Source organism: Penicillium diatomitis, assembly GCF_028827545.1.
Source record: "Penicillium diatomitis strain IBT 30728 chromosome Unknown utg000009l_segment0_segment0, whole genome shotgun sequence".
NCBI classification, from domain to species: domain Eukaryota; kingdom Fungi; phylum Ascomycota; class Eurotiomycetes; order Eurotiales; family Aspergillaceae; genus Penicillium; species Penicillium diatomitis.
In genome coordinates, this window is record NW_026623181.1 from 1,876,866 (window position 1) to 1,895,323 (window position 18,458).

At 50.2% G+C, this 18,458-nt stretch overlaps 9 protein-coding genes across 9 annotated transcripts; 5 read left to right on the top strand and 4 right to left on the bottom strand.

The window, feature by feature from the left end:
* Positions 1 to 422: 422 nt before the first annotated feature.
* On the top strand, positions 423 to 1,192 carry N7539_007057 (uncharacterized protein; the record flags this gene model as incomplete). Its single annotated transcript, XM_056936658.1, has 2 exons — positions 423 to 859; positions 931 to 1,192. 2 exons carry the CDS (start codon positions 423 to 425, stop codon positions 1,190 to 1,192), a joined length of 699 nt encoding a protein of 232 aa, XP_056788593.1.
* Positions 1,193 to 1,791: 599 nt separating this feature from the next.
* Positions 1,792 to 3,526, bottom strand: N7539_007058 (DnaJ domain protein; the record flags this gene model as incomplete). The annotated part of the gene is made up of 5 exons (XM_056936659.1): positions 1,792 to 1,956; positions 2,019 to 3,097; positions 3,160 to 3,253; positions 3,315 to 3,358; positions 3,421 to 3,526. The coding sequence occupies 5 exons, from the start codon at positions 3,524 to 3,526 to the stop codon at positions 1,792 to 1,794; spliced, it is 1,488 nt and encodes a 495-aa protein (XP_056788594.1).
* A 458-nt stretch (positions 3,527 to 3,984) lies between these two features.
* On the top strand, positions 3,985 to 5,595 carry erg9 (bifunctional farnesyl-diphosphate farnesyltransferase/squalene synthase; the record flags this gene model as incomplete). Its single annotated transcript, XM_056936660.1, has 4 exons — positions 3,985 to 4,052; positions 4,123 to 5,182; positions 5,252 to 5,434; positions 5,491 to 5,595. 4 exons carry the CDS (start codon positions 3,985 to 3,987, stop codon positions 5,593 to 5,595), a joined length of 1,416 nt encoding a protein of 471 aa, XP_056788595.1.
* Positions 5,596 to 7,085: 1,490 nt separating this feature from the next.
* On the top strand, positions 7,086 to 7,688 carry N7539_007060 (hemerythrin domain-containing protein; the record flags this gene model as incomplete). Its single annotated transcript, XM_056936661.1, has 2 exons — positions 7,086 to 7,205; positions 7,266 to 7,688. 2 exons carry the CDS (start codon positions 7,086 to 7,088, stop codon positions 7,686 to 7,688), a joined length of 543 nt encoding a protein of 180 aa, XP_056788596.1.
* Positions 7,689 to 9,506: 1,818 nt separating this feature from the next.
* Positions 9,507 to 10,340, top strand: N7539_007061 (A4/G1 family peptidase; the record flags this gene model as incomplete). The annotated part of the gene is made up of 1 exon (XM_056936662.1): positions 9,507 to 10,340. The coding sequence occupies one exon, from the start codon at positions 9,507 to 9,509 to the stop codon at positions 10,338 to 10,340; it is 834 nt and encodes a 277-aa protein (XP_056788597.1).
* Positions 10,341 to 10,617: 277 nt separating this feature from the next.
* N7539_007062 (uncharacterized protein) lies at positions 10,618 to 10,853 on the bottom strand (the record flags this gene model as incomplete). Its single annotated transcript, XM_056936663.1, has 2 exons — positions 10,618 to 10,700; positions 10,730 to 10,853. The coding sequence occupies 2 exons, from the start codon at positions 10,851 to 10,853 to the stop codon at positions 10,618 to 10,620; spliced, it is 207 nt and encodes a 68-aa protein (XP_056788598.1).
* Positions 10,854 to 11,408: 555 nt separating this feature from the next.
* Positions 11,409 to 13,292, top strand: N7539_007063 (LipA and NB-ARC domain protein; the record flags this gene model as incomplete). The annotated part of the gene is made up of 1 exon (XM_056936664.1): positions 11,409 to 13,292. One exon carries the CDS (start codon positions 11,409 to 11,411, stop codon positions 13,290 to 13,292), a length of 1,884 nt encoding a protein of 627 aa, XP_056788599.1.
* A 274-nt stretch (positions 13,293 to 13,566) lies between these two features.
* On the bottom strand, positions 13,567 to 14,824 carry N7539_007064 (TauD/TfdA family dioxygenase; the record flags this gene model as incomplete). The annotated part of the gene is made up of 3 exons (XM_056936665.1): positions 13,567 to 13,996; positions 14,089 to 14,623; positions 14,722 to 14,824. The coding sequence occupies 3 exons, from the start codon at positions 14,822 to 14,824 to the stop codon at positions 13,567 to 13,569; spliced, it is 1,068 nt and encodes a 355-aa protein (XP_056788600.1).
* Positions 14,825 to 16,121: 1,297 nt separating this feature from the next.
* On the bottom strand, positions 16,122 to 17,881 carry N7539_007065 (proline permease PrnB; the record flags this gene model as incomplete). The annotated part of the gene is made up of 3 exons (XM_056936666.1): positions 16,122 to 17,355; positions 17,413 to 17,623; positions 17,695 to 17,881. The coding sequence occupies 3 exons, from the start codon at positions 17,879 to 17,881 to the stop codon at positions 16,122 to 16,124; spliced, it is 1,632 nt and encodes a 543-aa protein (XP_056788601.1).
* Positions 17,882 to 18,458: the final 577 nt, after the last annotated feature.

An 18,458-nucleotide genomic window follows, 5' to 3' on the forward strand; every position in this document is an offset into this window, starting at 1 on the left:
GCTCGCAGTCGAGTTTCTGGCCATGATCAGCGCTCGAGTCTCGAATTTTGGACAGGTCTCGGCATTCTAGGGCCTCCGACGGGAAGCGCCGAGAGCTGCATGTATGGCCAAATTCGACTCTTATTCGTGAAGAACATCCCGAGCTGAAGCTGTGCTCATGTGCGGAGATACATATCCCTCGATGGAGGCTCCTTGGGAGCCGCATGAACCGCTTATGGGTCTGTCTCCAAGATAAAAGGCACAACAATTCGACTTGCGAACAAGTGACTACAACGTGCCTCGCTTGGGCATTCATTTTCCGTTTTTTATATCTGCTATCATAGACTCTGCGAAGGCTCGCTTCTTTCTCTTGTCTGACAAAATTTTCTGTTGAGGATCTAGCTTCCTCTTCTTCGATCACAACTGCGACTTCTGCCACTACCATGATCATCCTTCATGTCGCTCTATTTGCCATCCTTGGCACTTGTTTGGTCTTCTCGATCATCGAGCTAGGTCTCACAGCCTATGTTGTATCGTTTTTCAGTGGCACTCATCAGGAAGAGACCTGGGATCCTTATAGTGGCTATAGCGTGACCGATGTTCATTACAGTACTCCAGGCATATTGGCATTCATGCTGTTCAGCGCTATTTGGTCAATCCTCGTATCTATCGCCGCTGCTGTTCTGCCCTGGTTCTACACTAGAAAGGGAGTCGCTAGCCGAAGGCTGAACACTATCTTCGGCGTCTTGTTCATAGTGACCTTCTTTGTCACCTCTGTGTTTTGGCTGGCCTGTTTCGCCGACATTGCGGCTCAACTTGGAGGGGGCGTCAGCTTGAGCGATTACCTGAATGCTATGATCGCATTTGCAGTTCTTCTGTGGTAAGACATCCTTTTCGCACGCCTGTCCTTTCCGCAAAGTCCTATTCACTCACTATTGCTTCTCACCGCAGGCTTCTGTTCCTTGCTTTAGGCATCCTTGCCGTTCTCTCAGCGTGTGGTGTTCTTGTCTCAGACTGGCCCGGCTATCAGTCAATGAGGCAAGGCGCAGTGACAGAGCAACCCCATGCCTCGACTGTGCCTGCCACCGCCACTGCTAATGAGCAGATGAGTACGGTCCCTACTCCCGCCCCTGTTGCTGTCACCGAGCCGGCGGGTCATGATGCTGAGGCTTTGCACCACCAGCCAGGGATCATTCCGCCGCATAATCTTTAACGCAGGAGCCTCGGGAATGAACAGATTTGAATTAGGCACGGAAAGCCAGGTTTGATGAGTTGGTCGCATGCCCTCGTGTTTCACTCGGAAACAACCATAGCACTAGATGATTTTCTGAGGGACACCACACTGTGCTACTGAGTGGATGGATTCTGATGAACTGGAGCAAATCAAACGGCCCTGTTACCGTGGAAATACCCACCTAGGTATTAATAGTAATTGTTGAGGGATTTCAAACAAGTCATGTCTAAAAACACATGAAGCGAAATCTATTTCACACTATTCAAAGCTCTCGGTCAGTATAAGCTTGACAAGTTTCCATGTTGTGAGGATCATGATCTGGCGGGGCCTTGCTTTAACGACAATCAGCTCGGGCTTAGTGAAGTGTTGTAGATCAAACTCAGGTACTGGCTGATCAGTATGCCCTCCCTGTCTAAAGCATAAGCAGCTTGAACAGCGGATACACTCCCTTTATTCAATGTGATATTGGCGTGCAGAATTTTCAAAGAAATACGAGGGCGGTTTATTAACAGGTCGTACCAAAAGCAGACAGGCTTAGATCTTAAAGCTCAAGGGTCAGGTATCAAGAAAACAAACTTCTACGCAGCAGCGGGCTTGGCTTCAGCCCGCGAAGGTTCAGGAGACTCGTGGCCGTGTTTGCCCTTCTTCTTCTTCTTCTCGTCCTTGCCCTTCTTCTGCATGGCCTCCGCCATCAACTGCTCGAAGGCCATGTAATCGCCTTCTTCCTCCGGATCACGTTCAGCCTAGGGGACATGATGTCAGTCGCGAAAGTCAATGGTTCTGTGGGAAGAGAGTTGGCGCGTACCTTGGCGTAGATGTTACCAGCCAAAACAAGCGCGTGAGCGCGTTCCACACGCTTCTCGAGACGAATTCTCTTGTCGTTCAAGATCTGGTCACAGACCTCCCGGAGAACGCTTTGAATCTCGAATTTACTACCCCGCCAGGCGGCCGCAAGGATCTTGCCAGTCACCTTCTTCTCATACTCTGCCTTCTTCTCATCTGTCCAGTCTTCTCCTCCACGTTCCTCTAGCTTTGCCATCTCCTCCATGGTCATTTGAGCGTCAATGGCGGTGGAAATGGTTGTCCAAGTCTCCTTGGCCAGGGTACCCTTATCCTTGAGTCGCGAGAAGAAGCCGGAAATACCAAGGAACTTCTGCGACTTCAGGAATGAGGTACCCTTTTGAACATATGTGGCGCCCACAGCGTGCAAAATTTCCAGACCAAAAGACTCCATCTTCAGGTTCTCCACTTCCAAACGAATCTTTTCCTCAAAGGCGCGGGTGACATCCTTGCCTTTGTCAGTCTCTGTCCACACACTGAGGCGATCGATCAACTTGTTGGCAAGGGTGTTGACACGTTCCTCGCGAGCCTTTCTACGCTCTTCTTCAAAGGCAGCGAGACGCTCCTGCTGCTCTTTGGAAAGACCCTTCTTTTTCTCCTTCTTGCGAAGTTCTTTCTCCTCCTGTGTCAGGCCAGCTGCCTCCATTCGCGCTTCCTCCTCGGACTTGTCCATCAGAGCCTGTTGTCCCATGTACCTTCGGGGAGTGCTTGCACCGGAGCCTTGAGCGGCCTTCGCGGCCTGAGTTGGGGGCGCGGTAGCATCTCCGTAATGTGGAGGGGCACCAGCATCGTCATGGGCCGATGCCTCCGCAGTAGCTTCTGCAGCTTTAGCCGCAGCCGCGGGGGACTCCTCGCCGTGAGCTTTCACCTCCTCATCGTGAATGTGCAACTTCTGCTCGGCCGATTCCGCTAGCTCTTCCTCTTCCATTTCCTGCATCGTGATATCCATGGTCGCCGTGAGATCTTTCATGAGAGAGATCTCTCCGATGAGGTCGACAAATGCTTCACCGCCGAAAATCATGCTGAAGAACTCGGATGGATCCTCTATGCGCTACGAGTCAGCTCAAATGATTTCCATCTGTTTGGAGGTCGTGTGCAGTACGAACCGAAGCCACCACCAGGGACTGCATCCTCCTTTCCAAACTTGTCGTATCGCTTGCGCAAGTCTTCGTTGCTCAATACCTGATATGCTTCACCGATCTATGTTCATCGGGTAGGTCAGTATCTTGAAAGCGCTTCAATAAACGATGCCTAATCATACCGCTTGGAACCGTTCATGGGCTGTCTCGTCGCCGGGATTCTTGTCTGCACCGCTATTGTTAAAAAGTATCCTTTCTGGGGAGACATAAGGAGTGGCCTGGGCATACCAGGGTGGGTAACTATGGCGAGCTTGCGATATGCCTTTTTGATTTCCAGCTCAGTCGCAGTCGGAGGGACGCCCAAGGCATCATAATAACTGGTGTCGGCGACCATCGTGGGTAGAGCAGTACCAGATGCGCTGCAAAACGAGTCTGGCGCTCAAGCAAGAGATTTGCGGAATGGGATAATGAGAAGATCCCTGAGGTCACTGCACGATTTAAAGAAGGGTTCAAGACAGGATGAGAAGCTAGCAGGCTATTTTTTTGGGGCGTACTTGAGCTACCATCTCGCCCCGCCAAACGCCGGTGCGGCATGACGCTCTTCCCTCGCGCGGACCCGGGTCCGAGGTCACCTGACCCCCATCTCACTTTTCCTCCATGTGGATATCCCCCCTTTTTTCCCTCTGCACAACTTATTTTCCCTCTTTCTGAATTTGCCGGAGTGTCTATTCATTCAGCGGCATAGGTAAACAAATCTCAGTTTTTCCCCCCTGGCTCTCCATTGTCTCCCCATTATACTCCAATTATCCGTCTATTGGTCACTCGCGTGCACAAGCAAGCTCTACCTCCGTCATGGGTTTCATCGGAAATGCCATCTACTTTGCTTTCCATCCCACTCAATTGAGATCGGTCATTCAATGGTATGCCTCCTTAACCAACAATGGTCCTAGATTGAATAGATGGACCTCGGCTGACATGGATTTGGCTCAGGAAAGTCTGGCACAATCCGCCTCATGAGCGAAATGAGAAGAATGAGACCGAGACACAGAAGATCTGCTTCAAGTTCTTAGACTTGACGAGCCGAAGTTTCAGTGCAGTCATCAAGGAGCTGCATCCTGAGCTTCTTTTCCCCGTCACGGTCTTCTATCTTGTTCTCCGCGGCCTCGACACCATTGAGGATGACACTTCCATTCCATTGGAGACGAAGGAGCCTTTGCTGCGCAATTTCAAGGATGTCCTGAGTCAAGATGGGTGGAACTTTACGGGCAATCGCCCCGAAGAGAAAGATCGGGAGCTGCTGGTTCAGTTCCAACACATCATTGCCGAATTTAAAAACCTGAAGCCTGCCTATCAAACCATCATCGCGGACATCACGGATAAGATGGGTAACGGCATGGCCGACTACTGTGTCAAGGCCGAAAAGGAAGATGCCAGTGTGAAGACAGTTGAGGAGTTTGATCTGTACTGTTGGTACGTCGCTGGGGTAGTCGGCGAGGGACTCACCCGTCTCTTTGTCGAGGCCAAGTTCGGCAACCCCGCTCTTCTGGATCGTCCTGAGCTCCAGAAATCCATGGGTCTGTTCTTGCAAAAGACGAACATCATTCGTGACGTTCGAGAAGACTTTGACGATGAACGGCGATTCTGGCCGAAGGAAATCTGGTCCAAGCATGTCGACGACTTCGAAGACCTTTTCAAACCCGAATGCAAGGAAGCCGCGCTGAATTGTAACTCTGAGATGATACTCAACGCCCTTGAGCACGTCGAGGAGTGTCTATTTTACCTGGCTGGCCTGAGGGAGCAAAGTGTCTTCAACTTCTGTGCCATTCCCCAGTCTATGGCGATCGCTACTCTCGACCTTTGCTTCCGGAACTATGACATGTTCCAGCGGAACATCAAGATCACCAAGGGCGATGCTTGCCAGCTTATGGTCGAGTCAACTCAGAACCTTAACGTCCTTTGTGAGACATTCCGTCGAGTGACTCGCTCCATCCACAAGAAAAACACTCCCAAGGACCCTAATTTCCTCAAGATTAGCGTCGTTTGCGGCAAGGTAAATTCACGCCCTCCCCCGATATTGGCCTGGCTCTACAGACTCATTCGCTGACCGCGCTTCCCACAGATCGAGAAATTCATCGAGACCATCTTCCCTACTCAACGGGCAGAGGATGCTCAGCGCCGTATGAAGGGCGAGCTCAGCCACGAGCAGGTGGAGAAGCAAAAGGCGGAAGCCGAGAGCAAGTCGGACCTGTTCTTTTTGATGGCAATCATGGCAGTCATAGTCTTGATCATTGCCGGCGTCATGGTTTGTGCACACTTTCCCAGCACAATGGCGGTACATGTTAGCTGACCTCATTCCAGTTTGTGACTGCTTGGTTCCTAGGCGCTCGCTTCGACCTTGCATGGAAGGAGATTCGGTCGGGCAATTTCAGACCCTCTGCCGCAATCACTCATCAAGATCTTTGATCCGATGCATATGATCCTTCTTCTCAACGGCGTTACGATTTCTAATTGTCTAATATTCTCGATTCCCCTTTCCCCGCCGGCGACAACACCTGTTTCATTATATCCCTCACGTTACTCACTATGACGCCGGCGGCATGATCTGTATTGATAATACTACCATTTTCCTCTTCTCAGTACGTTATTTACTGACCCTACTTTCTTACGTGACTCTATCTTCCAGGATTTCGGTTTCTTACTCAGCACGGATGTCAAATTGCGATCCAGCCTTTTCCAATGGCCGTGATTGTGCCGAAGAAGTGCTTATATTGATCGTGTGGTTTCTGATCACATTTCGACCAGTGAAGTACTAGATTCATGCCTGATGACTTGACTGTCGCGGTGGCATTCGTCCATTGATGATCTGGAACATTCTCTTTGCTACACCGTGACTCACCTAGCAGCATTTTATTGAATATCAAACAGTTTTACTTTCGCCGCTCTCATGCTTGTGCCGTTTTGTTTGCGTTTTGCGTTTTTCGTTTTAGCACGGATGTCAAATTGCGATCCAGTCTTTTCTCATGACTGTGATTGTGCCGAAGAAGTGCTTATATTGATCAGGACTCTGTCCTCTTTAGCCAGTGAGTACTAGATTTGTGTCTGATGACTTGACTGTCACGGTGGCACACGTCCATTGAAGATCTGGGACATCATTCCGTGGATGTCTTATGTAGTTGAATGTTCAACCTTTATTCTTGTCGTGTCTCTCCCTTTACCCTGTCCGTAGTATTTTCTAGCACGGATGTCAAATTGCGATTCAGTCTTTTCTCATGACTGCGATCGTGCCGAAGAAGTGCTTATATCGAGTGGGACATTGGTCCCTTTAACCAGTGAGTACTAGATTTATGTCTGATAACTTAACTGTTGCCTTGGCATACATCCATTGAAGATCTGGCACATCCGCATCTCAGCCATACGCAGTTCTACGTGTATCAAATGAAGAAGTTTTCTGCAACGCTGCCACCGTACGAGTCGCTCATTCTACAGAAAGCATAGTGTCCAAAGACAACAGTAAATAAGTTTTCGGTAGGTACATATCGGCCGCGGCATACCGTGAGTTTGATCACGTGTTTGACTAGTTCACGGGCCCGCGCTCGGCTCATCGGACCCTGCCTGCAGCATAAAATCGGTCCGACCCAGGCGCTTAATCAGCCCTGACTACAAGAGTCAGTGCTACTATCCATGCAGGGATTGCCCTTGGACTCTCACCAGCTTTGTAATCTGCTCATAATCCTCAGCCCAAAAATTCATTCTTAAGTCTGGGCTTTTCCTCTCGTCTCCAATCCTCCTCTTCAGCAATTATCCTTTTCCGTACTCTTGAGTTCCGTCGGTAGTTGGCTGCATTCAACTGCCGTTTCATGCGCATCCCAACAAGTCTCGCCGCATCTCGTGTACTTTCACGGCTGCTCCCTTCGACACGCCTGTATTCAGTCACACATTCAACACTATCCGAAATGGTGGGAAAGGATTTCCCAAGCAGTGATGGTTCTGAAAAACCTGCCCAGGCTTTGCCACCCCTATCTGCGAGCGACTTGCGTACCTACAACAGGATGGCTGACGGGATGGAACAGTTTGTAAGCCTCACTAAATGACCGGAGCGACAGTTATGCTCGTGCGGCTAACCACCTTTTAAGCACAACCACTTTCGTTTATCATGGCGAGAGCTATATGCTGCTGTCGAAAAACGATCTGGGAATCTCTCAGCTCGTCAACTGATCAGTGGACTCACGAACTTTTGTCGTCAACTGGATTTCCACCATTCGATTGAGGAAAAGCACATTTTCCCAGTGCTGGCGAAGAAGATGCCTGAATTCAGGAAAGAACTGGACTTGTTGAAACAACATAAGCAGATTCATGCTGGTCTTGACAATCTAGAAGCCTACCTGGAGAAATGTCGATCAGGAGAGGAGGACCTGCGCCGGGAAGAAGTCAAGAGACTCATGGACAGCTTTGGGACAGTGCTGTGGAATCACTTGGATGAAGAGGTGGAGACGCTCAAAGCGGACAATATGCGTAAATATTGGTCTCTTGAAGAGATGAGAAGATTGCCCATGTGAAGGAATCATAAAACTGAAAGAGGTTGATCGGCTGCTAGAGAGATACAATCACTCATACTGATTTGATGGACGAGTCCACCGCGCGACTTGCACTGCTTTAATTGAGATAACCCTAAGTGGAGGCAATAGACGTGTAAAGCACAAGTCAAAAGCGTGCATCCGCGCTGGGAACTCCATCTATCTCATGCAGATAGCAATGGGTCTAGCCAGGTATACGACTGGTTTTTTTTTTTTTTTTTTTGTAGAAATAGGACCAGACATCGCTCGAGAAATCCATGCTTACCGTTTTGGTAAGATGTTGTCATGCGTGGCCCTGGAGGTTTGCCGTCGATTCTGACCCTTTTACACCAGGAACGAACAGGACAGAGGTAAGAGTCGATTACCATGCATAGATAGCATCCTCACTCTTGAAGTCAAAGTCGAGATCCTCTCACAGCTAACAAGAGGCTCGTTGACATCCTCAGATGAACGGGCAGCTATTCGGTCGGCTCGTGTCTCACTGGATTCGGTGAACATCTTGGTAAATCAAACAAGAACACAAGGGGCATTTCCTAGTCCGGCAAGTTGTTACGCTTGGCCACTTAATTCTAGATTGTCGCGCGCTGTGGGGTACATCCCGTTCAGCTTCTCCAGATGCGCAGGTTTACGCCCGCAAGACGGAGGTGTCTTGGATATTGTGATCTGGAGTAAATAGTAATAGAGGGTTTTCCTCAGATTAGCTGAGTCACAGCTCGACGTTTTCAGGAAGTTCGAATGGTCATCTGCAAATGATCTCCGTTGAGCAATTTTCGAAGAATGTGAGTTTCGCCCATCCGGGATTGACAAGAATGCGGCCTATCCCTGCCAACCTGAAAACCCTTCTCCCAATTCTTCAGCCGTATACGAACTGCGAGGACAAGCTACTTTCGATCTCAAGAGTTTTTGTACTGGCATATAGACTCAGGTCGTCTAGAAATCCCACAAAGATGTCTGAAGGAAATAAAGACAAATCATGAACATGCAGGCTTAGAAACTGATGACTGAGGCATACGTGTATGCAGTTATGCACTATGCAGAGGCACGTGTTCAGCAGAAGGCTGTATGCCGATCAGTTCCTGCAGCCGCCAACCTTAGTCATAAGTCTTGTGTCTCACACGTGTCGGAATGTTTATCTCAGCTGCAGAACAATTCCAATGGCTCACTTCTCACACCCTACTGGGCAGTTCCTTGTCACAATGATCGAATCCGTCAGGGGGCCGCTGTCAGATGTCATTCGTGGCCGAGGAATTCCTGCAGACTGAACTGATTCAACCCAGAATCCTGATTTCCAGGTCTGGGCAGTCATGAGTGATGGCCAAACCCACTGCCACACGCGGCTTGTGAATCGTCTTCGTGATGGGCCCTCGTGAGGGCCAAACCAAGTCAAACTTCTCAAGAACAAGAATAATAAGAAATGACTCGATCGACCGCGCCGACTTGGATGTTTCGATCACTCCTAGAAAAAATCTGCAAGCCTTGTGCCTCCCGTTCTGGTGGAAGCCTGACCAATCTTGCGTCGTGGCCTTCTTCCTTGGAAGCTGACCTGAATTACCCCACGCCACGAGTTCGACTTCCCCATGCGGGTTCAACGCTCGGATCGTAGCTGCATGCGACTTTTTGTCTGAAACACGACAAGATGTCAACCTTTAAAAGGTCGATAGTCTATGCCTCCATGACGGGAGAATCACAATCTTCTTTCTCCTCCTGCCGATCTGTGTTACCCAGCCTGACTCTGTTGTCATTGCTCGGCGAATCTATCGACTTCCTTCTAAATTGATCACAGTCCAACCTACCCCAATCATGAAGCTCTCACTCGCATTGACTACAGCCACCTTGGTGGCTGGTGCTCTTGCAGCCCCCCGGTCTGGCTTAGCCCGCCGCCTTGAGGCTCGCGGCATCTTGGGCCGCCGATCCGTTCCGCCTTCCAAGATGGAAACACTTGTTGGAGAAAATGGTGTCCTCGTCAAGTCCGACGACGGCAGTGCAGAGGTCCAATACAGTAAAAACTGGGCCGGTGTCGTTCGTGAGCAGCCTCCAGCTGCGAGCGCGACATATACCCAGGTCTCAGCCACATTCACTGTACCCCTTCCGACTGCTACCGACTACAGTGGTGATATCCAAGCAGCCTCTGCCTGGGTCGGCATCGACGGTGATACATACACCAATGCCATTCTCCAGACAGGAGTCGACGCATATGTCAACTCCAACGGCGAGAGGGCCTACGACGCGTGGTACGAGTGGTACCCCAATGCCGCCGAGAACTTCGCCATCGATCTGACTGCTGGCGATGTCATTGTGGCCACCGTCAAATCTACCTCCCCAAGCAAGGGTGTTGCTATCATCGAAAACAAGTCTACCGGTCAGAGCGTCACTAAATCCATGTCCGCGCCATCAAGCAGTACTACACTCGGAGGGCAGAATGCGGAATGGATCGTCGAAGACTTCAACTCTGGCTCGACCATGGTCCCTTTCGCCAACTTTGGCCAGATCGACTTCACTGGAGCCCGAGCCAAGACCTCGCAGGGCGATCTTGGTGTCCAGAATGCAACTGTCTTGGAGATTGAACAGAATGGCGCTGTCCTCGCAAAAGTGGATGTCAAGAGCGACTCTGAATTTACCGTGACCTACAAGTGATGTAGATGTCGTCTTTTTGTACATAATGGGTTGGTTCCAGGTTGCATTTGTGGCGTTTGGGCGAGCTTATTGCGTGGTCGGGTCTATTTTAACGCATCCATTTGATGTTTCTCTAGGAGTGCTCTGGGATAGAACCCAGGAGCCTACGTCATGTTCGTTGGCAGTCACACTGCTTTCATATAGAGCCTGAATTAGAAACATGAAGATCTTGCATAGAGATTTGAATTGCCTTTTGAGCAGGTAGCAAATGGCATAGCCGTCAATATTGTAATGAACTCTAATAGAATTGCGCCAATGCCGATTTGAAAACATTGTTCGGCTCGTAGAGACCCTTGATCTCTTTGAGCTTGCTGTACTTGACTCAGTAAATAGACTTTATATCGAGTCACCGGGCGATGTTAGGGAAATGTAGGAAGAATGGACAATGTTCGATGGGTCCGTCTTGCGAAGGTCATCCCGAAACGCCTCACCCCAGGCGACTGCTTCAGCAGCGAGCTCCGGTGTGGAAGCCATGGGAAGTATTTCCAACAGAAAGTGTGGCTGACGGCTGGCAGGCTTAAATTATTGAAAAACGTCCTTACCAAATTTCGTTCCTTGCCAAGGTTGGTCCGAATGGATGTATAGGAACACTCCTTTTCGGCAACGACTGTTTCATGTTGGTGTTCTATTTCCCCACGGGGCGGGTGGCGTGTTCCACCGGGCAGGCAGTTCTCTCACGCCTTTGAATAGATTTGGGGTCCCGGCACATTGCTAATACCATTCTCTCAAGTTGTGCTTGAATATCGCTGCTTGGCTCTGTCTATCCACGAAATAGCAAGAACCCTACTTCAGTGATTTAGTTCCCAACATGATCGAACCTTTCATGTGTCGTAGACACGGGCCAAAAGATGCCTGGCCTTATGCCCGAGGCACGAAGGCTATCTAATCTTATCTTATCTCCGCCCTCATGACGCCCACGATTCTCCGGGGGTCTCATCTTGACCAAGTGCACTCATCACAAGTCGCTATATACTGAGACTTAAGTCAAATCTTGTGAATTTGAAACTGACTAGAAGAACCATGTAGATCATGGGCTCAATTTATCTCCACCCAGAAATTGGTCGCGATGACTTCAGGATCAGACGGAAGCCAGTGTCTAATCCCAACCTCAGGGGAACGGCTATGACCCAAGCCCCCGGACCTGGAGGCTTATTACACGCTGCTACATCTTCATATCTCGCGCCGTCACTGTCGTCTCAGCCACCATCGTATGAGGAACTATACGGCCCCAACTTTTCACTTCCTGAGCAAGAGACGTTGACGAGGCCAAGAACGGCGGATGCATCGAACAATCCAGCATCTTTCTCTCAATCTCCATCCCCGTCTCCCTCCACGGCCACAGAATCATCTTCGTCAAGGCTGCAGAAAGCATACGGTGAAGCATGTCATTTCTTGGGAGGATTAATTAATCATCCTACCGAGTCAAACAAACATGTCACCGTTCTGCGACATTCTCACGGTCTGGTCTTTTATCGAGGCCCTTCCACCTCGGTGGCAGTATCGATCTTTTCCGATGCACCCTTGCCAGAGGACCGCACAGTCTGGCTCCAGGATAAAGGTTGGTCCGGAAAGGCCGGTATGCGAGCCAAAGCTCTGTTTCGATTGAACAATAACTGGATCGACGTCACGCCGGGTATTCCTTTGCATGCAGATCAAGTTGCCGCGGGCGATGAGCGCGCCTGGCAGCGCGATATCAAGAAATTTTTAAGAAAGCCACCATCCGAAGCCAAAAACCAGCACCTACTACGCGAAACTGTTGTCGTGCGCATTCCAGCCGAGGCAGGCGATGGGTATTTTCAATTGGTGATATGTCAAGGCACGAAAAAGAAAGTCATGGGATATAGTCCCGTCTTCCGTGTCATATCTACGTCGGCCAACCCTCATTCCATGCGCGGTGCGAGTCTGAGCACAATGCCGCTTGAAGTCGGCGCTATGGTGGTCAGCCTGTATGCACGAAGTGCTGCAAAGACCGTCATGACACCCGCTACGGCCGTGGTCCAATCAAAGGTGACTCAGTATCGTCCAGCTTGGGTGAAGGAGACCGCGGCTCGAAAGGCATATCAAGTTAGTGGACTTCAGGATCGAGTGACTGGTATTCACCATGGTTTCTCCTCAAGTCCAGTCAAGCGTCCAGTATGTGCGGCTGCACCTTGTTTGATCGAACGTGAGACAGAACACGGCGTTGAGGTCGGTCCTCAGCCACCGTTCCCAATGGCCTTCGAGTCTCGTGTGCAGTTGAAGTCGTCTCCGATCGAAAGTTCGGTACCTGAATCATCCAGTCAAGAAAGACTGACGCTACTTAAAGTCCCGGACTGGGTACTTGAGCAGATGTGCGGGTACTATTTCGGCTGGGCTTGCTTTAAACATGGCTTCTTTGATACACCCGCCGGACAAACATCGTCTGCTGCAGGATCTTGGTCTCCCGCTGTTTTATCCGTCTCGACATTGGATCCACTGCAGGCAGCAGGAGTCAATATGAGTCAGGCCACCAAGCGAGTGGTTCAAATACGTCTTCTGGAACACGCTGCCCTCCGGACAAACAAGCTTGAGATTCGCGTCATGGGCTTTCTTCGCGCCGAAATACCTCCACCCACTGGCCAAGACAGGCAGGCGCTGATGGAGGCTCAAGCTGCTGCGGCCGAAGCTGCCGTCCTTGCCGATGCATATGACGTGTCTGTAGTGCAGGGCACATTGTTGCATCCAGCCTGGGCGCCGGATACACGGACAGGAGAGGAGATTAATCGCGAAAATGCTGGCTGGGTCGATAAAACCCTGCAAGGATATGAGCAGATCGTGGCCAACGGGCAGAGATGGGTGGAGCAGGTTCCTCTGCATCGGTTGGGTGTTCGATCAACCGCAGATGAGTGGCGAGAGCGACAAGTTGCGGTCAACGGCTTCTACATCGTGCGTTGACACACCATTTGTCTTCCCAACTTTTACGTTGTCGAAATGTCCGATCTTGCGTTCAAATTTGTGTTTGGTTTTTGCAACTCTTCCATCGCCGCCGCTGGACGAGGCTTATCATCAATCTTTCGAGTATCAGCTGTACAACACTTGTTCTTCTGTATACTAGTACGCCGCTCCTCTCCATGTCATACTCCAGTGTACTATGTATTTTAGCCCCTGGAGCCTTTGGAGTTCCCGGTATTCTTACTTAAGTGTACCCACATTCGCCACATATCCTTTTTCAAGGTCCAACAGGAGCCTCGGAAGCAGCAAGATTGCACTGCCTAAACAAGCGCACCTCGTCGGGCATGAAAGCGCCAACAACAGAATGCAAAAGTCCCCGGTTGTTAAAAAGCACCAAATCTCCCTCTTCCCAATCATGAGCATACACAAATTGAGGACGGATCCCAGGACGCTGGAGTCGGTACACGATCTCTCGCACGCGCGTCAGATCATCGATCGCCGAGCCATCTGCAAGATGGATGCGGCGAATCGCAGAGGGATGAATCTGAAGGGCTAGTTTGCCTGTAACAGGGTTCTTCCAGAGCATGGGGAGAATTTTGATCTTTGTTGGGTCGATGGGGGGAAGATCCGAGTCGGGGAGTTCGAGACCTTCGGAGTGGAGACCGAGACCGGTGGACCGAGAGTGAGCGGGACTCATCCAGATGTATCTGGTGAAAGTAAAGTCAGTCACCGGAAGATCGTTCGCAAAATGAATTGCCTCATGGACAACCATAGACTTATTCCCAACAGGTTGACTTACGGGTGAGGTGCGTATTCAACCTTACTCGTCCGAACAAACTCCTGCTCAGCAGGCGAGAGCAACTCGAACATTCTTTCACCACTAACGAAGGCAGTTGTTCCGAGTGGAACATCCATCGTCTCATTCGATCCATCATCATACAAAAGAGTCTGCCGCCGTCCCTTGGGCACCTGTACTGCCAAAAGAGTTGTGACCTGTGGCGGATTCAGATCATACAGCGCGGCGTCAATATGCCACCGGTAAAACCGCGTATAATCATAATCTTTTTCATCCGGGATATGGTCCTTGTGAAAGGTGCGATGGTGAGGATGCCGTAGTTGAAAGTTTTCCAGTCCCTCGTAGGATTTGATGGATCCGTTGCCGATGATTTGGACCTGTGGCTGATGAGGTACTGTTTTCAGATCTGGGTGGAGGATGCTGCGCTTTGCATCGATGGTCTTTCCATGGCCGTAATTTTCGGCTGCAGGGTCGAATCGTTTTGTTAATTCGTATTGCGCTCGAGCGGAGAGTCTATGCTGATTCTTGAAAACCACGACTTGGTGACGATACAGTGCATCACGAATTCTGTGAATTGATCATCTGAGAATTGTCAGTGGGGTGAAGTAAATGCGACTTATCAATGGAGGTGCTCACCAGTCAAATCTTCTAGGTTTATGCCCTCGATGCACGCTCCAAAGTCGATCTGTGATCCAGGCGCCGGTTGAAAAAGCCGTATCGTGGGGGGAAGAACGGCCATTGTGCCGATTAATTTAAACTTAATTCGGATGATGTGAACCCCAGGGTCTGTGCAATGCAATGCTGATGATATCGGGATCTCAATAGAGCCCTGCCGGGGGACTCTGAAGATAATTTGACGAGGTCGAGGCTCTCTTTTAGTCACCAAAGTTTCTCTTCAAAAAGAGAATGTCTTCTCTATTGCAATCCGGAGGGTAAGCTTGGAGGTATTTGTACGCCATCTTGCTCGCATCAATTTCTTGCGTGGCTCTCGTCAGGCTGGCAATATCTCTCTGATCTTATCGAGTGCGGATGAGTAGTAGATGCGGGTGAGTGCGGACAAGCCCACTTGGGTAGTGTGAACACACTGGACTTGAGAGTGGATGAGCTTCCGTATGGCAATGGACTGTGGAACAGCTCAGCCGATTCTTTGCAAGATAGGGTCGGCATTCATCCAAGGAATCACATCTCCACATACCCACCTTCAAACGGGCTATTAGTCACATCAGTGTCACGCAGAACAAAAGTGGTTACAGGAATTGAACTGTCATGTGTTCAGCCTGCGCTCGCGGCTATGACTGGATCTTGTTATCGTTATCGATTACGACGGCCGATAGAAGCACTTCTGAGAACGAACATCTAGTTAAGTTACTAGTTTCACCAACATGTGTGACCGGCGGGACTCATCATCACTGCAGCAAGATCACGAGGGAAATCATTCAGAAAGATAATGTAACAAATGGTGCGAGAACTGAACTGTGACATGGAAAGCCGTCCAGAAAAACCATCCAATATGACCCGTACGACTACTACCTATGGGTATGCAGCTTTACTTGAATTGTGCCCCCAACACTACCCAGTGCTCACTGCCCGGAACTTTGCTTCAAGCTACAATAGTTTGGAAATTCCAGACACTCGTACAGAACCTTGGCGTTTGTGTGGGTGCTCTTGTCCGCCGCCGTATATACGCGGATCTTGTGTTATCGATAAGAGAAGTGTTCTCCGATGTTTTGCTTGTAGGGCTTTTCGTCTACGTCTACCCTAGGTCTCAACGATACAATGTCTGCCTTGAAATGATCACCTAGTCATACAGCGATATGATGATTTCACCCAAAACTCCCATGGATTGAAAGAACTTGGAACTATTGGCAATTGTATATAAGGTTGTCATCGGAAGATTGTTAATATTTTACTGGTGACTGCGGCCCAACTTCACCTGAAAACGAATGTGCTGACATAATAAACAACATGGGAATACAGCTCGAGGCTCCAGGCACTCGATATGAAATGGGGAACCCGTTATATTTTCAATGAAAGATTCACCATATCTTGAACCGCGAACGCTTGGGTCCCTCCGGCTGCTCTGCATCGATGACTTCCTGCAATCCCGTCTGCATGTCGACGTCTTCAGAACGCCAAGCCCAGCGGTCATTCCAGTAGACCAATCGGTGACCCAAGTACAGCACCAAGAAGGCGGGAATTCCGATGTAAGCGGTGAAGAAATTGCTGACAGACCACTGGGATGGGAAGAAGACGGTGAAACCGTTGATCAACAGCATCAGAGTGGCACCCGCAAGGCCAAAGTATGCGCCGTAGGGCTGGATACTTGACTTGTACGGCTGCTCAATGCCCTGAACGGCGATCGCCTTGCGGAAGCGGAAGAAGACGATGCAGCAGCAAATCCAAGAGATGAACCCAGAGGTATTGGTAAAGTTGATCAGCCAGTTGAAGACCACAGAACTGCTGCTGCCGACGGAAAGATAGGCCAGAAGTGAGAAGAGTGCTGAGACGCCCACTGCATAGTACGGAACTCCCCACCGGTTGCAAGTTTTGAAGATGCTGGGAGCATTACCCGACACGGCCAGCGAGTACAAGGAGCGGGAAGACATGTACAGGAACGAGTTGCCTGCGGACCAGGCGGAGGTCAAGACTGCGGCGTTGATAATGTTATCAAGGACGGGGATGCCAGCGTTTTGAATGCCCACCACAAACGGAGAAGACTTGACGCTGCCACTGCCGGTAGTCAGCTGAGAAGCGTTGGAGGGGCAAATCACACCAATAGCGAGCGCCGCGAGGATATAGAAGAACACCAGACGGTAGATGTAGCGGCGAGCGGCACGAGGCACGTTGCGTCGAGGGGACTCCATCTCGCCACTACTGACGATGATCAGTTCAGGAGCAAAGATGAAAGCGATCGCGCTGGAGACAACGCATTTGAGCAGTCCGACGAAGCGACCGATATCACCGTCAACCAGATACGTGTTGAAGGAGCCGGGCTCTTTCCAGTAGTGGAATCCCAGACGCTGGTGATTGGGGCCACCACCCCAGAACAGAATGAAGGAGACGATCAACAGTCCGATCAGAGTAATGATTTTGATTCCCGCAAACCAAAACTCAGACTCGCCGTAGAAGCGCACGGGAAGGAAGTTCAGGGCAACAATGACGATTGTCATGATGGTGATCCATATAGCAACGTTGATTGTGCTGTTCCAATAGCCTATGACTAAGCTGGCAGCTGTGGTCTCGTATGGGACAAGAATGCCCAGAGAGTACCTTCCACAACGAATTAGTCCGGAAAACAGCGTACCCAGTGACCTTCGCTCTACTTACCAGTAAAGCCAACCCATGGAAAACCCCAGACTTCGGCTGACATATCGATGGCCATGTGAAGCCATCGAACCACCGTGGACGGGAAGATAAGCTCCCACTTCAGCTATCGCTGTGGCGATCGAGAATACGAGTATTGAAATGGCGATGTATGATATCAGTAAGCTCGCAGGCCCACCGGTGTGCAGGGATTGTCCGGATCCGACGAAGAGACCTGTGACGCAGGAAAAGTCCCACGATCAGCAACGAGAGACGCAACGGGCAATGTCGCGGTGGCAGACTCACCTGTGCCGATCGTTCCACCTAGAGCCATGAGTTGAACATGACGGTTCTTCAGACCACGTTGTGTTATTTCGTAGCGATCATCGAGATAGTTGGCCTCGAGAGTAGACACTGTGCGACCCTTTTCCAACATGTTGACGTGATGCTCGTCACCCTTGGCCTCCGGGGCCACATGTTCAATGGATGTCATAGTGATATTTTGAAAGATTCAAGAGTGGGAGAAGATGTCCCTTTATCACCTATGTGGCTGATGTGACTCAATCGTTGGCGAACTATGTAGGGAAGTGGGAGTCGGTGTTCTTATACAATTATTTCTCCGCTTAGTTTCGGGTCGGGGAAAGCACTTGTGGATCGCATGCGACTAGGTAGTAGGTACGGGCCTACACCAGACCGGCGCGGTGACAGGTCTCTCAAAAGAAAGCATGTTAGGCACATGAGAACGGTTTGAATGGAGGGAGCTGAGTGGGCGCCACCGCGGGCTTGAAAAGATAAGAGTGGAATAATCAGCCATGACAAATATGGTTAGTCTGGTGGACCCCACACAGTCGAGTCCACGGGTCCCCGCTAGACCCGGTTCTGACTCTGGGGTAAGCAGCGACAGCAACTTTGGGTTTGGTCTCGCTGCACGCCGGGGTAACCAAGTGGGGCTCTGCGTGGAGACAATGATAAGCAACACGAAGAGTTTAGTCAAGTGATGGTACTGACCCAGGGGAGTTAGTTTGGTGGATGAATTGACTACCGGGTATGTTAGGTTATCCTACAGGCTT